The sequence below is a fragment of the Oncorhynchus masou genome, chromosome 31 (genome assembly GCF_036934945.1).
Source record: "Oncorhynchus masou masou isolate Uvic2021 chromosome 31, UVic_Omas_1.1, whole genome shotgun sequence".
Lineage (NCBI taxonomy): Eukaryota > Metazoa > Chordata > Actinopteri > Salmoniformes > Salmonidae > Oncorhynchus > Oncorhynchus masou.
The window spans coordinates 77566941-77584638 of NC_088242.1; the positions used below are offsets into that span (position 1 = coordinate 77566941).

General features: G+C 43.8%; 1 protein-coding gene across 5 annotated transcripts in view; it reads right to left on the reverse strand.

Moving 5' to 3' along the window:
• Positions 1 to 17698, reverse strand: part of LOC135524464 (zinc finger CCCH domain-containing protein 18-like) — a 29738-nt gene that overhangs the window by 6219 nt on the left and 5821 nt on the right. For 4 of the 5 annotated variants that reach the window (XM_064952016.1, XM_064952015.1, XM_064952013.1 and 1 more), the window contains exons 9-13: positions 17320 to 17603; positions 3609 to 3797; positions 3348 to 3479; positions 3122 to 3217; positions 2414 to 2800 (exon numbers count right to left, since the gene is read on the reverse strand). In XM_064952016.1, coding sequence (XP_064808088.1) covers positions 2414 to 2800; positions 3122 to 3217; positions 3348 to 3479; positions 3609 to 3797; positions 17320 to 17603 — 1088 coding nt within the window. The remainder of the gene's footprint in view (positions 1 to 2413; positions 2801 to 3121; positions 3218 to 3347; positions 3480 to 3608; positions 3798 to 17319; positions 17604 to 17698) is intronic. The other variant, XM_064952018.1, reaches the window with a different exon arrangement.

Sequence of the window (17698 nt, forward strand, 5' to 3'; positions counted from 1 at the left end):
GATTGTTCAGCTAACACCTTTTTTGCACTATTGGTTAGAGCCTGTAAGTAAGCATTTAACTCTAAGTTCTACCTACACCTGTTGTATTCGGTGCACGTGACAAATAAACTTTTATTTGATTGCATACTTGGCAAGACATTTTAGGTCACATTCATATTTTTATTTTTTTACCTTTATTTAACCAGGCAAGTCAGTTAAGAACAAATTCTTATTTTCAATGACGGCCTGGGAACAGTGGGTTAACTGCCTGTTCAGGGGCAGAACGACAGATTTGTACCTTGTCAGTTCGGGGGTTTGAACTCACAGCCTTCCGGTTACTAGTCCAACGCTCTAACCACTAGGCTACCCTGCCGCCCCAAAATATAACTTAAAACAAACTGTTGTCCCTGCAGTGGAGTAGAGTGCTGCATCACAGATGAAGGGAGATTTCCCTCAGAGCAGGAACAACAGCTGTGTTCATTTGACGCCACTAACATCAAGTCACGTCGTGACTGACGATACAAGTTCACCTGAGAGGAAAACCTACGAAACAGCCCACAACAGTCTTCAAGTCCAACTCCTCTTGCCAAGGGAAACTCCCAGCGGCACCTCAGGCGTCATCGTTCCAGTCAGCTGTGAACATTCATCTCTGAGTGACAGCATCTTTTGTTGAAATTAATTAGTCAGGTTGTGTCTGAGCTATGTGGTAACACTAAAAGCATCTAACGCCCATTGAAATAATTTCTTGACAGCCCTTAAGATGCACGCACATCAATCTTGTGCTCGTCTTACTTCCTACCCCTTTGCCTGCTCCTGTGACATGGATACCTGGTGAGCAGTGCCAAAGTCAATATTCAAATCACCATTTCATACAACGGATGGGCTTTAACATCAAAAGTTAATAGAATGTGCAAATGTTTGTACTTTACTACTTTCCACACCAGCCCTCCATGTTTCAATCACATGAACACTCTAAAAAGAGATAGAAAGTAAAGCATTCATACATTATTCAAAATGTATCCATGGTATGAAATTACGTTATGGTTCATGTTCCACTAAGGGAAAAGTGTTGAGGGAAAAGTGTTAGTTTCATTAACTATGAATCATTGCTGAACAAAATGACTTACTTAAACATGCAGTCAAGTCAATAAATTAACATTTTACAGGGGAGCACAATGCATCTTTAGAGCTGCAGGACCCCCGGCCAACAGGTTTTACATGAGATTTTCCACAGGGAGAACCACGCCACCCACACAGCGTGAGCCTAGTGCATTCTACCCATGCAGGCAGAGAAACCACAGGCAGTGGCTCGCCCCCTCGCTGTCCTTTCCTACCCTTTTACTGTCCTTTCCCTGACCACAGCACCAGCCCTGGGTTCTTCCCCATGCAGGCCCAGACATGGCCGTCAGCTGAACCAGAGATAGAGGATAGTTCTTTCACCAACACACAGTCCTGCTGCTGGAATAGGCCCCTGCTGATGCAAATCGACCTGCCATACAAAGTGGCTTTGTGAGCTGAGGGATACTCGTCGTACAATTTCAATAAAAAACCCACACACACACACACACTCACAAATATGCCTGGTATTAGGCCTACCTGTGACATACTGCCTGAAAATAAGGTTAACAATCTGATCACCAAAATATTAAAATGTGAACCGGTTATGTCTCAAGTTAGTGGAGCCGCAATAGAGTTCACTGCAATAATTTAAAAAAAGAGATGGGAAAAAATTGTCTCTCCTTGATTTGTGGCAATATTTTGTACAATCATTGCACCATGGTATTAAGGATGGGAACAGTTAATTGAATAATCAAACGGACGTTAGTATTGGATTACTTAAGTGAGTGTTCATTAAAAAAATATATAATTGTAGGCCTATTTTAACAATGAAACAGCTGTCTAAATTAAATAAAATTATACTTGTGACATTGTTGGCTACAAGGATATATACCATGACACTTAATTCTTAATTGAATAAAACACAATGTAGCTTTTATAACGTTGAGCTACTGTTGCACATTAAGCCCTCCAGTCCTCCCTGATATCGGTACACTTCAAACAGTTTCCACAAAACCCCAAACAGATCAATGCAAAACACACACCAGAAAATGTGAAAATCAGAATTTTCTTTCACTTTTGCTGTTAGCCAAAACTAGCGGAGAAAAGCAGTCTGTCCTCTGTTTACCACTGCCATGTGCATTTGTGTCATTTTGATTGGTCAAGAGCATTTTATTTGTGTGTTGCATTTGGACGACCCGCATATACAAACAAATGTCATGATATCATTTGAATAGTAAAATAATTTCAAATGTCCATCCCTATTTGGTATATCACTGGATATCCTTGAGCTCTCAGGTTGGCTGTGTTATTAATATGTGACAGAGGAACCTGTGATAAGACGGATGGCCAGTAGAAGTGTGTACTTCTGTCCTACCTCCTGGGTGGGTTGTGCTGCTGCCTCTCCTTCCGTCGGCCCCCCTCCCGAGGCGGCATGGGCCGGCCCCCCTCCCGAGGCGGCATGGGTCGGCCCCCCTCCCGAGGCGGCATGGGCCGGCCCCCCTCCCGAGGCGGCATGGGTCGGCCCCCCTCCCGAGGCGGCATGGGCCGGCCCCCCTCCCGAGGCGGCATGGGCCGGCCCCCCTCCCGAGGCGGCATGGGCCGGCCCCCCTCGTGGGGCTCGCGGTGGTTGATGGGCTTGCCCCCTTCCGGGGTGGGTTTGGGGAGTTTCCCAGGCTGGCCTGGCAATGGTGGGCTGGGAGCCTTCCTGGGGGGTGCCTTCTCCCTACGAGGAGGCGGAGGTGTACCAGGCTTCAGTGGGATGCTTGAAGATAAGAGTATATTGCTTTGTTGTTTGGCATGCAGCATTCATACGTCACAGTAATGAGGGCAAAACCTATACTTTCTTCAAAAGACTGATTGACTATAGACTAACACCAGAAGCATGCTAGCTACACATCTAAGGTGAACCATATAGCATGTCAATTAAACGTAAACTACTCTATTATTATGTAAGACTCAGTACCTATGGACTCTTGAGCTATGAAAGGAAAAGTACAAACGATCTGTGTGAGTTGTGTATGATGGTACACAGCACAACGGATGAAAATATAGCATGTCTATGGATGAATGGGTATGGCTGTACCCTTTGGGGCCTAGAGCTGGCGGGGCCTCAACTTTATTCTTGGCGTTCCTCTGTGCTGAAGGGGTCGGAGACGGAGACGATGAGAACGATCTGGACCTGCAGTGACCATAGGTTAAAGGTTAGCATGGACTCAGCGAATGAGTGTCCTATTCAATAGACAGTGTTGTGGGGGTGTGTTAGGTGGTGCTGTGCGTTGACAGACAGGCAGGCAGAGTGTGTGTCGGACCTGGAGTGGCTGCCGCTGAAGGAGCTGCGCTGGGAGGAGTGGCTGGAGTACGAGCTGAAGGACGAGGAGCCTGAGCGAGACCGAGAGCGAGATGAACCGGAGCCTGTGTAGGAGGAAGAGCGGGACGAAGACCTGCAGAACAGAACACACACTTAACCTCTTTCTTTAACGCACAAACACAGAGTACTCAAGTAGATTGAAACACTGCAGAAAATAGGTGCTTCAGTAAGGTAGAGTAAGTATGGCTGAATTGAAAGCTACCTAGATGAGTTGGACAGCGATACAGAGGATCCAGAAGGCCGGTGTCGCCGGCGACCCCGCGGTGGTGACCCAGACATGCCCGGAAGTCTCCTGGGGGATTTGGACCGACGCCAGGGGTCCTTCCACTCATCTGGCCGCTTGGACATGGGCATCAGCTCCTTTTTGGAAGGCGGTTCCATCATCGGTCGACTGAGGGGTTGAGAAAGGAAATGGGGGCAAACATTTATTTTTTTTAATCACATATTTTGCAATAAAGCATCACAAATGAATGAGACTGAAATCATGGACAGAAGGCCAATGATGAATGAGGACATTTTGATTCCATTCACTATTTTCATTTCTTCCTTAACAAGCTTTTCAGTGACAGGTGTTATTTTTTTTGAAAAGCTGTGATATGACAACATTGTGCGTACATGGAACCAGTTCATGTTCTTGACAGAGTGTGGCACAACATACTGACACAACATACTTGAGCGACAGCCCTCCAGTTATTCCCAGGTAAGAGAAACCAAGACACTGATTTACAACATGATGCCTCGCAACATGAGCTGATGATGATCCAAAAAACACACGCAACTGTTCAAAAGACTGTTCCTTGCCATACCTATGTGTGTTATACATCCTGCGCCCACTTCCTGACAGGTTGTCATTCTAAATAAGAATGTTCTTAATTGATTTACCAGTATAAAGAAAAATGTGAAAAAACACAGTGCATCTGGAAAGTATTCAGAGCCCTCGACTTTTTCTACATTTTGTTACGTTACAACCTTATTCTAAAATGTATTAAATTATTCCCCCCCCCATCAATCTACACACAATACCACATAACGACAAAGAAACAGATTTTTAGAAATAGTCACAAATTTATTACAAATAAAAATACATAAATATCAATTTACATAAGTATTCAGACCCTTTACTCAGTAAAGGGTCTAAGTTCAGGCTCTGGCTGGGCCACTGAAGGACATTCAGAGACTTCCCCCGAAGCCTCACGTTGTCGTGTTGGAAGGTGAATCTTCGCCCCTAGTCTGAGGTCCTGAGTGCTCTGGAGCAGGTTTTCATCAAAGATCTCTCTGTACATTGCTTCGTCCATCTTTGCCTCGATCCTGACTAGTCTCCCAGTACCTGCCTCTGAAAAACATAACCACAGCATGAGGCTGCCACCACCATGCTTCACCGTAGGGATGGTACCAGGATTCCTCCAGACGCTTGGCATTCAGGCCATAGAGTTCAATCTTGGATTCATCAGACCATAGAATCTTGTTAATCATGGTCAGAGTGCTTTAGGTGCCTTTTGGCAACCTCCAAGCAGGCTGTCATGTGCCTTTTACTGAGGACTGGCTTCAGTCTGCCCACGCTACCGTAAATCAAATCAATAATTATTTGTCACACGCGCCGAATACAACAAGTGTAGACCTTACCGTGAAATGCTTACTTACAAGCCCTTAACAAACAGTGCAGTTCAAGAAGAGTTAAGAACATATTTACAAAATAGAATAAAGTAAAGGCACCGGTACAGAGTCAGTGTGCGAGGGTACAGATTAGTTGAAGTAATTTGTACATGTAGGTAGGGGTGAAGTGACTATACATAGATAATAAACAGCGAATAGCAGCAGTGTACAAAAGGGAGGGTGGTCAATGTAAATAGTCCAGTGGCGATTTTATTATTTGTTCAGTAGTCTTATGGCTTGGGGGTAGAAGCTGTTGAGGAGCCCTTTGGTCCTAGACTCCGGTACCGATTATTGTGCGATAGAGAAACTTGGGTGACTGGAGTCTCTGACAATTTTATGGGCTTTCCTCTGACACCGCCTATTATATTAGGTCCTGGATGGCAGGAAGCTTGGCCCCAGTGATGTGCTGGGCCGTACACACAACCCTCTGTAGCGCCATACGGTCAGATGCCGAGCAGTTGCCATACCGGGTGGGGATGCAACCGGTCAGGATGCTCTCGATGGCGCAACTGTAGAACCTTTTGAGGATCTGGGGACCCATGCCAAATATTTTCATTCTCCTGAGGGGGGAAAGGTTTTGTCGTGCCCTCTTCACGACTGTTTTGGTATGTTTGGACCATGCTAGTTCATTGGTGATGTGGACACCAAGGAACTTGAAACTGGACTCGCTCCACTCAGCCCCGTCAATGTTAATGTGGGCCTGTTCAGCCCACCTTTTCCTGTAGTCCACGATCAGCTGCTTTGTCTTGCTTACGTTGAGGGAGAGGTCGTTGTACTGGAACCACACTGCCAGTTCTCTGACCTCCTCCCTATAGGCCGTCTCATTGTTCTCAGTGATGTGTTGTCAGCAAACTTGGTGTTGGAGTCGTGTTTGGCCACGCAGTCGTGGGTGAACAGGGAGTACAGGAGGGGATTAAGTACACACCCCTGAGGGGCCCCAGTGTTAAGGATCAGCGTGGCAGACGTGTTGTTGCCTACCACCTGGGGCAGCCCTTAGGAAGTCCAGGATCCAGGTGCAGAGGGAGGTGTTTAGTCCCAGAGGCCTTAGCTTGGTGACAAACTTCGTAGGCACTATGGTGTTGAACGCTGAACTGTAGTCAATGAACAGCATTTTCACATTGGTGTTCCTTTGTCCAGGTGGGAAAGGGCAGTGTGGAGTGCGATTGAGATTGCATCATCTGTGGATCTGTTGGGGCGGTATGCGAATTGGAGTGGGTCTAGGGTGTCCTGGAGGATGCTGTTGATGTGAGCCATAACCAGCCTTTCAAAGCACTTCATGGCTAACGACGTGAGTGCCACAGGCGGTAATCATTTAGACAGGTTACCTTCGCTTCCTCGGGCACAGGGACTGTTGAACTGCTTGAATCATGTAAGTATTACAGACTCGGTCAGGGAGAGGTTGAAAATGTCAGTGAAGACATGCTTGAGTACACATCCTGGTAATCCGTCTGGCCTAGTGGCTTTGTGAATAAAGACCTGTTTAAAGGTTTTGTTCACATCGGCTATCGAGAGTTATCATAGTCATCTAGTACAGCTGGTGCTCTCGTGCATGCTTCAGTGTTGCTTGCCTCAAAGCGAGCATAAAGGGCATTTAGCTCATCTGTTTGGCTCGAGTCACTGGGCAGCTCGCGTCTGGGTAGCCCTTTGTAGTCCATAATAATTTTCAAGCCCTGCCACATCCGACGAGCGTCAGAGCCAGTGTAGTAGGATTCAATCTTAATCCTGTATTGACACTTTCTTATAAGAGTACGAATTAGTCTCCCGCTCCATGAAAGCAGCAGCTCTAGTCTTCAGCTCGATGCGGATGTTGCCTGTAATCCATGGCTTCTGATTGGGATATGTACGTACGGTCACTGTGGGAACGAAGTTGTTGATGCACTTATTGATGAAGCCAATGACTGAAGGCCTAGTTGGTGGAGTGCTGCACAGATGGTGGTCCTTCAGGAAGGTTCTCGCATCTCCACAGAGGAACGCATGAGCTCTGTCAGAGTGACCATTGGGTTCTTGGTCACCTCCCTGACCAAGGCCCTTCTCCCCCGATTGCTCAGTTTGGCTGGGCGGCCAGCTCTAGGACGAGTCTTCGTGGTTCTAAACTTCTTCCATTTAAAAATAATGGAGGCCAATGTGTTCTTGGGGACCTTCAAATGGCACAGACATGTGTTGGTAACATTCCCCAGATCTGTGCCTCAACGCAATCCTGTCTCGGAGCTCTACGGACAGTTCCTTCCTCCTCATGGCTCGTTTTTTTCTCTGACATGTAGTGACAACTGTCAGACCTTATGTAGACTGGTGTGTGCCTTTCCAAATCATGTCCAATCAATATAATTTACCACAGGTGGGCAGGCTACAGGGAGAAGTTCAGTGACCTGCCAATGTTGTTCCGGGACAACAACCTCTCCCTCATAGTCAGTAAGACCAAGGAGCTGATTGTGGACTACAGGAAATGGGGGGGGCAAACACACCCCCATCCACAGTGCTGCAGAGGAGCGGGTCAAGGACTTAAAATGGTCCACACACGCACAGTAGTAAAGAAGGCAAATCCTCAAAATGTTATACAGCTGCACCATTGAGAGCACCACTGTCTGCATCACCGCTTGGTATGGCAACAGTACTGCATGGTGGGGATATGGACAGCCCAAGCCCCCTGACATCCAGGACCTCCATATCACGCCGTGTGAAAGGAAGCCTCGAAAAATCGTTAAAGACTCCAGCCACCTAAGCCATAGACTGTTCTCTCTGCTTCTGCACAGCAAGCGTAACCGGTCTATCAATTCTGACACCAACAGGCTCCTGAACAGCTTCTATTCCCAAACCATAAGACTGCTAAATAGTGACACAGATTATTGGAGTGGATCCTTGTATTTTATTTTGTACTGTCTCTCTACACACTCACAATGACACTCTGACTACACACACAGACAAAAAAATCTTCTACTCTTTTTATAAAATGTCCTGATGCATACATCATGATTAGCCCTATACATATCTACCTCTGTCACTCCAGTATCCCTGCATAGTATAAATATGGTATTGAAACTGATCCTCTATATAGCTTCTTACTTTCATTTTTCTATTTCTCATGTTTTTGTTCTACCTTGATATTTTTAGTACTACATGGATTACGACATTGCTGGGTTTATAGTTTGCAAGAAAGGCACTTCACTGGACTTGTGCACGTGACATTAAAACTTGAAATGTTGATTTAATACATTGTGACAATAATGACACATGAGAATGGCAGCAAATGTTCAAATAGGATGAAAAAAAGGGTCTCTCATGCTTATCTATTGAATATCGGTTATCGTGGAATTATTGGCCAATACCGATATAGCAGTAAAAAGGCCAATATCTGCCGAGAACATTGGTGAACCGATATATCTGCCGGGCTCTATTAAACACAGCTCTACCACAGTCTTCTCCACAAACCTGAGGGTTTATTCCAGATACAGTGCCTATAGAAAGTCTATACCCCCTTGAACTTTTTCACATTTTGTTGAATTACAAAGTAGAATTGAAATATTATTTTTGTCATTGATATACAGTACCAGTCAAAAGTTTGGACACACCGACTCACAAGGGTTTTTCTTAATTTTTTACTATTTTCTACATTGTAGAATAATATTGAAGACAACAAAACTATGAAATAACACATGGAATCATGTAGTAAGCAAAATTGTTAAATAATTCAAAATATATTTTATATTTGAGATTCTTCAAAGTAGCCACCCTTTGCCTTGATGACAGCTTTGCACACTCTTGGCATTCTCTCAACCAGCTTCATGAGGTAGTCACCTGGAATGCATTTCAATTAACAGGTGTGCCTTGTTTAAAAGTTAATTTCCTTCTTAAAGCATTTGAGCCAATCAGTTGTGTTGTGACAAGGTAGGGGTGATATACAGAAGATTGCCTTATTTTGTAAAATACCAAGTCCATATTATGGCAAGAACAGCTTCATGAAATAGTACCCGCAAAACACCAATCTCAAGGTCAACAGTGAAGAGGCGACTCCGGGATGCTGGCCTTCTAGGCAGAGATGGCTTTCTCTTTGCAAATCTCAGACTTGCCAATAAAAAATAAAATATTAAGATGGGCAGAAGAACAGAGACAGCTTTCAAGCCCTGCCACATCCGACAATCGTCAGATCCAGTGTAGTCGGTTTCAATCTTAATCCTGTATTGACACTTTGCTTGTTTGGTGGTTTGTTTGTTCATAGCGGGATTTCTTAAAAGCGTACGGATTAGTCTCCCGCTCCTTGAAAGCAGCAGTTCTAGCTTTTAGCTCTATGAGGATGCTGCCTGATAAATTGAGGCCAAAATAACATGCAAAACAGGCAAGAAACCCATGCCAGTATTTATATGGTTTGCAACTATAGTTTAAGTGTTTTCTATGTACCTTTTTAGATTTTATACAGTCATATTTTATATTTTGTTAAATGCTTAAATTGAAAATCCGCACATGTTCTATATAGAAAAAATAATAAAATACGAGTAAGTACCTTTTTATTTGTTGAGTATAATTCAAAATGTAACAAGAAATAGGCCTTTACATGTGGTCATTTTATATAAACTATTTATTCATTGAATTTACAGAAAAATGTGCTATATCGTGATATGTATCGTTATCAGGATATGAAATGACCTATAATCGGGATATGAGATTTTGACCATATCGCCCAGCCCTAGTTCCCACCATGAGAACAAAGAAGGAACCGGCACACTGCTCTTTAATAAGCTTTACGCATCAGCCTCACGGCTTCGTCAGAGCTCGGTACGTAAAGCTTATTAAAGAGCAGTGAAACTATCAAGAGCAGTGTGCGGGTCCCCCCCCCATTTTATTCAACTGTTACCAAGCACCTGCCAAAAAGATAGCTCAGATATGCGAGTGCCTTTTAAAATGTTGGATTCCACCATGAAGCATGGAGGAGGTGGTGTGATGGTGCTTTGCTGGTGACACTGTCAGTGATTCATTTAGAATTCAAGGCACACTTAACCAGGATGGCTATCACAGCATTCTGCAGCGATACGCCGTCCCATCTGGTTTGCGGTTAGTGGGACTATTATTTGTTTTTCAATAGGACAATGACCCAACACACTTCCAGGCTGTGGAAGGGCTATTTGACCTGGCCTCCACAATCCCCCAACCTCAACCCAAATGAGATGGTTTGGGATGAGTTGGACCGCAGAGGGAAGGAAAAGCAGTCAACAAGTGCTCAGTATATGTTGGAACTCCTTCACGACTGTTGGAAAAGCATTCCAGGTGAAGCTGGTTGAGGGAATGCTAAAAGTGTGCAAAGCTGTCATCAAGGCAAAGGGAACCACTTATTTGGTTACTACATGATTCCACATGTTACTTCATAGTTCTGATACCGTCACTATTATTCTACAATGTAGAAAATAGCACAAATATTGAAAAACCCTTGAATGAGTAGGTGTGTCCAAGCATTTGACTGGTACTGTACACAAAAAAAAACTCCATAAAAGTCAATGTGAAAATAATTCTACACATTTTTACAAATCAACACAAATTCAATAACTAAAATAGTTGTTGCTTAAGTATTCACCACCTTTGTTTAGGTAAGCCTAAATTAGTTCAGAACTAAGATTTGGCAATAACAAACCGGAAATTGAATAAATATTTAAGTGAATCATTATGCTGTGGATGATATAATAAACCAGCTCTGTTAACTTAGTGCCTCAACTGAGACGGCACAGCAAGGTTACATCATGGGAATCTTTCCCAAACATCAGTGGCAATGAGTGAGGTGGGGGGGTGCATAGCTCAGCGAAACTTCCAAGCTGAGCCAACTGATGGAAGAAAGGACTTAAGGAGGAAGTATTACACTTGGGTCAATGACACAAACACTGAGGGAAAACAGGCACGTCTATACTCTGTGGGCGTCTCAGTGCATGCAAGATGATATTAGTCACCGCTCAGTGAATACAGTAGTGTCGCTGTCACACACTGTTAACGACTTAAGCCGGGCGAACACTACATGATTTGGCCCTGATTTAGATGTCCAAGACAATGAGACTCTCAATGAGACACTGCACGGAACATGGCCACTCTCAATGAGACACTGCACGGAACATGGCCACTCTCAATGAGACACTGCACGGAACATGGCCACTCTCAATGAGACACTGCACTGAACATGGCCACTCTCAATGAGACACTGCACGGAACATGGCCACTCTCAATGAGACACTGCACGGAACATGGCCACTCTCAATGAGACACTGCACGGAACATGGCCACTCTCAATGAGACACTGCACGGAACATGGCCACTCTCAATGAGACACTGCACGGAACATGGCCACTCTCAATGAGACACTGCACGGAACATGGCCACTCTCAATGAGACACTGCACGGAACATGGCCACTCTCAATGAGACACTGCACGGAACATGGCCACTCTCAATGAGACACTGCACGGAACATGGCCACTCTCAATGAGACACTGCACGGAACATGGCCACTCTCAATGAGACACTGCACGGAACATGGCCACTCTCAATGAGACACTGCACGGAACATGGCCACTCTCAATGAGACACTGCACGGAACATGGCCACTCTCAATGAGACACTGCACGGAACATGGCCACTCTCAATGAGACACTGCACGGAACATGGCCACTCTCAATGAGACACTGCACGGAACATGGGACACTCAATAATACTAATAATATTAACAGATACTACATGTCTGACATGGACGGGATGGGCAAGTTGCATCATGTTTCGTATGCAAAACTCCTCCCTCGCCACCCTTTCCAAACAAACCCAGAAACTAGGCACTCCTGTCATTGAGAAAGAAAACAGTGGAAAAAATACATTACTTCCTGAGTGAATGAGTCAATCAATGCTCTGTCCACATGCTATGCTACAAACTGGCAAAGGAGACCACAATGAAACTCAACCAGGGTTATGACTTAACAGGCCAAAGTCTCAAAACTTGTATACAGGAAAACAAATGCCAAACTCCTTTTAACCAACAGGTTGCCCTGCCTAAGAATTTACATCACGAATATGACAGCAAAACACAAACGCCAGTTGAGCCAGTCTAAGAAAACTTTGATTTCAATTGGTGGTCACAAACGTGAGCAAATTATAAACAATAGATGAAATGAATCTCAGAAAGGAAAAATGTGTCAACGTTCTAGATAGTGGGTGGAAAGATTCAAACAATGCAGTTTGGAATGAAGATCAGGGAACCATCATCTTGCTTGTGACTAGGGCTGTCCCTGACAAAAAAATAAATCTTGGTTGACAGAGTCGTCGGTTCTTTCAACCAATTGATTGGTCAACGTTTTAAAACATGCCTCACCAGAAGAAAAAAAACCTGTTCCCAACCAGAGCCTCCTCCTCCCGCTGCCCGGTGCCGCTGGCCTTTACAGATTCTGCCATTATGCCCCTGAAGTTTCCAGCAATAGGCTACACCAGCGGTCGGCAACCTTTTCCATTTGGAGTGCCAAGTTATCGTACCATTTCTATGCATGCCAGTTATGATTTTATACACACATTTTTGTGGAACAGTTTAATTTAATTTATAATAAAGTCTTCCTATCTCAAAACCAATGTCGTGGTTAATAAAAACTCACAATGAAAATTAGACTAATCTTAAAGTAACTTCTATTGCCAATATGTAAAAATAGCCTACATAAAGCCATCACAAAAAAACATTGCAGTCCGCAGGTAGAAAATATCCTGATAAAAACAAATATCCTATAAATCCCATTGGCAATGTATGGCCAGTCTGCAACTAACTTGAAACACTATCAATTACTAGCTTGGATCAGGCCTGAAGGCACTTGAAAACTTGCAACATTGTCTAAAATATTGTGGGCCCTCAGTTACCGGAGTCAATGAGCTCCAGACAGACAGACACAGCTGTAAGCCATTTGCGCAAGGGATAAGTAGGAATCAGGTTGACATTTTTTTCAAATAGGCTACATTGAGAAACTATTGTCATTCTCAATGGATGTAAAAACAGACTTTGTTTACTTGCATTTTGAGGTGAAGAAAAACAATTTGAGAAACTCCAGTGATGTTGAGTTAAGACAATCATAAATCGTGTCAGATACCCAAATGTGCACATTAATAAGCCTACATTTGCATGCCAGCCAGGTAACCTAGGCCCAGTTTAAGCGTAATCAGGTGCGCGTCCTAACTCAGGATTGACAGGAGTGCTCCAAACAATAGACAATAAATTGACAAGTCGTAATTAAATTAAATAAACCAAAACGTTTTCCTCACAAGTGTGCCTAGGTTGTGTGCTCAGCAAACAACGTGTCCACTCCTACAATGACAAAGGTTAGACTGTAATAATAATAATATATTCAATGCATTAACAGAAATTACCGTAACCAAACAAACATTGTAGATTACAAATGATGGTAATGGTAAATGTACTACTGGCGATACTGGTGTGCCACCCCCACGGCCTCTGCAATGGATTAATCCACTCAGACAGGTGTGAATAAAACAGGTGTCTCATGTGCCATTTATTTTATTTTATATATATGCCACTCCGACTAAAAAAAATCTCAGTCGACCGACAGCTAATCGACCAAGCAATCAACAGTAGACTAAATAGGGTCAGCCCTACCTGTGACATTATAATTTGGAGGATTCCCATCAGGTAGACACAGAAACCAAATACATTCCAGCGTCTTGCAGTCATACATGAATACATTTTCTAGCCATGTGCCTCACAAATGATATGGAAGTAGTGTGGAGTCAGACCAGTAGCTGCCTTCCAGCTCCCTGTTATCTTTAGGTGCTGACAGCTCTGTTAACTTAGCTCCCCAACAGACGGGACAGCAAGGTTACATCATGGGAAACTTTCCCAAACATCAGTGGCCATAGGTGAAGGTGGGCGGGGGTGCACAGCTCAGCTAAACTTCCAAGCTGAGCCAACTGACGGAAGGATATACTTGAGAAAGTATTGCACTTGAGACTATTACACAAACACAAGTATAATATGTGGACATCTCAGTGCATACAACCTGATAGTCACTGCTCAGTGTACAAAACTTAAGCCGGACGTACACTACACGATCTGGCCCTAATTTAGCTGTACTAGACAAGTTAAGATTGGAGGGGAAAAAAAATCAGGACGGAGCTACGCTGAGACATCGCAGCCTTTAACCTCAGCTCAATCAGCGAAGGGACTGGTGTCTTAATGACACTGTATAGGCTACTGTATGTCTAATATTAAAGAAGCCTAGAGGTATTGCTCGTGTGAGGCAGAATACCTTATGATAAATTGTAGACCACACTATCTAACAAGAGAGTTCTCAGCTATATTATTTGTAGCCGTCTATTTACCACCACAGAACGAAGCTGGCACTAAGACCGCATTCAACCAACTCTAAGGCCACAAGCAAACAAGAAAATACTCACCCAGAAGCGGATCTCCTAGGGGCCGGAGACGTTAATGCAGGGAAAAATCTGTTTTACATTCTACCTTCACATGTGCAACCAGAGAGAATGTTTATTTAATATATATATTTATTTTAATACACTCTAGACCACCTTTACTCTACACACAGAGATGTATTCAAAGCTCTCCCCCCTCCCTCCATTTGGCAAATCTGTCCATAATTCTATCCTCCTGATTCCTGCTTACAAGCAAAAACTAAAGCAGGAAATACCAATGACTCGCTCAATACGGAAGTGGTCAGATGACACGGATGCTACGCTACAGGACTGTTTTGCTGGCACAGACTGGAATATGTTCCGGGATTCATCCACTGGCACTGAGGAATAGCCCACCTCAGTGACTGGCTTCATCAATAAGTGCTTCGACAACGTAGTCCCCACGGTGACCATACGTACATATCCCAACCAGAAGCCATGGATTACAGGCAGCATCCGCATAGAGCTAAAAGCTAGAGCTGCTGCTTTCAAGGAGCGGGAGACTAATCTGTACGCTTTTAAGAAATCCCGCTATGAACAAACAAACCACCAAACAAGCAAAGTGTCAATACAGGATTAAGATTGAAACCTACTACACTGGATCTGACGATTGTCGGATGTGGCAGGGCTTGAAAGCTGTCTCTGTGTTCTTCTGCCCATCTTAATCTTTTATTTTTTATTGGCAAGTCTGAGATTTGCAAAGAGAAAGCCATCTCTGCCTAGAAGGCCAGCATCCCAGAGTCGCCTCTTCACTGTTGACCTTGAGACTGGTGTTTTGCGGGTACTATTTCATGAAGCTGCCAGGTGACTTGTGAGGCATCTGTTTCTCAAACTACACACTAATGTACTTGTCCTCTTGCTCAGTTGTGTACCGGGGCCTCCCACTCCTCTTTCTATTCTGGTTAGAGACAGTTTGCGCTGTTCTGTGAAGGAGTAGTACACAGCGTTGTACGAGATCTTCCGTTTCTTGGCAATTTATCACATGGAATAGCCTTCATTTCTCAAAACAAGAAAAGACTGATGAGTTCCAGAAAAAAAGTTTTGTTTCTGGCCATTTTGAGCCTGTAATCGAACCCACAAATGCTGATGCTCCAGATACTCAACTAGTCTAAAGAAGGCCAGTTTTTTGCTTCTTTAATCAGAACAAAAGTTTTCAGCTGTGCTAACATAATTGCAAAATGCTTTTATAATGATCAATTAGCCTTTTAAAATGATTAACTTGGATTAGGTTACTCAACGTGCCATTGGAACACATGGTTGCTGATAATGGGCCTCTGTACGCCTGTAGATATTCCATTAAAAATGAGCCTTTTCCAACTACAATAGTCATTTACAACATTAACAATGTCTACACTGTATTTCTGATCAATTTGATATTATTTTAAATTGACTTTTTTGGGGGGCTTTTCTTTCAAAAACAAGGACATTTCTAAGTGACCCCAAACTTTTGAACAGTAGTGTATATATTTTTTGCTGTGGTGGCAACGTTAGGTGGGGATACTGGGTGTAGCCAATGGTGCCGCTTCTGACCCAAAATTTTAGAGGACCTCTTAACCGCAGAGATTTTTTTTTGCTATTTCAAAGCTAATTTCCTGCAATTCTACACATTTCGCCATGTCTTAAGCTATCTGATTGACTCAAACATAACTAAATCAATGGGGGCCCCATGCCATGACATTTTTTGTATTTTATTTTCCCTGACCGTCTAATTTTTCTTATTTAAAAATATATTGCTCCATTACATTTTCTACATACTTTATATCTGGTTTTAGTCGTTTAAGTTTACACTGAAAACATCTTACCATCGCAAAATTAAGTTTTGTTATTTAATTTTTGTATCATAATTTTGAGGAGTTTGGGAGTGGCGGCTGCTGCTGCTAAATTAATATAGGGAAAACACTAGTACATGTGCAATCTGTTAATCGTCACTGCTCAGTGAAAACTGATCATGTAACAGCGTCACTACTATACACAACTTAGGGAGTGGAGGGTAGCGCTGGGATGATAAACCGAAAATGATCGACACCAACCATACCGATCTCTTATCTCAAGCATTTTGATGATATCGTCCTATACTAGAAAAATGTAATATGTTTGCTATTATGTGTGAATTGTGTGAATGAATGAATACAATCATCTAACCAGTAGCAGTAGTTTAAAGGATCATTTGGAACTTAACGTTCCATTTATCATTATTGCATCAATTCAGGAAATTTATCGCAATATTAATCTTTCCCCCATATCCCCTAGCTCTATCGAAGGGGGAGTCAAAAGTGCAAAGTCTACATCAGCCAATGTCTAAATCAGGGCTGCCCAGCCCTCTTCCTGGAGATCTACCGTCCTGTGGGGTCAGTCCAATCCTAAATTAACACCTACTAAATTAACACACCTACTAATTAGCTGCTCAACAAGACCTTAACGAGCTGAATCAGATATGCTAAATTAGGGTTGGACTGAAAACCTACAGGACAGTAGATCTCCAGGTAGAGGGTTGGGCAGCCCTGGTCTAAATCATGTCAAAATATTTTGCAACAGGTTTATGTTAATATCCCAGTCAGATACAAAACGATCTACATTGGATGTCAAAAGATGAGTGCTCTATGACCAGACCCTGGTCAACTGAACTGTAAATGTTCACTGAGCTTTGCTGCAGCAGGGCAGATGTTTATGGCCAGCCACAGCAGGTGTCGTGTTTACAGCCATGAGAGTCTGAGAGAAAACCCCAAACTTCCATAAGAGGTGTGTACTATATCTAACCCTAGTCAAGTGAGGGTCTCTCACTGAGGTGTGTTAACTGCTTTGTCCAGAGAACACGATAGTAGAGCATATGCTACTCACTTGGGGAGCATGTTGGTGTCAGTGGGGGACCTGGGGGAACCTTTAGGGTGCTTGTCCTCGCCCTCCTTCTCCTGAGGTTCCCGTGGAGGCCGCTCCCTGACAGGCCTCTCCTTCTCATCACGCTTCATGCGATCCCTCTCCCACTCCTCCTTTCGGCGCATCCTCTCCTTCTCTCGCTCCCTCTCTCTTTCCCTCTCGCGTTCTCTCTGCCGGCGTTCTCGCTCGCGGTGGTCCCGCTCTCGCTCGCGGTGGCGCTCCCGCGGATCCCGCTCTCGTTCACGCTCCTGGCATTCACACAGGTGGATTTGTGAACACTCGGTCATGGTCCTACAGCAAGGCTCCTTTAATGGTTCCTTCAAGATCATCTTTAATCAATAGG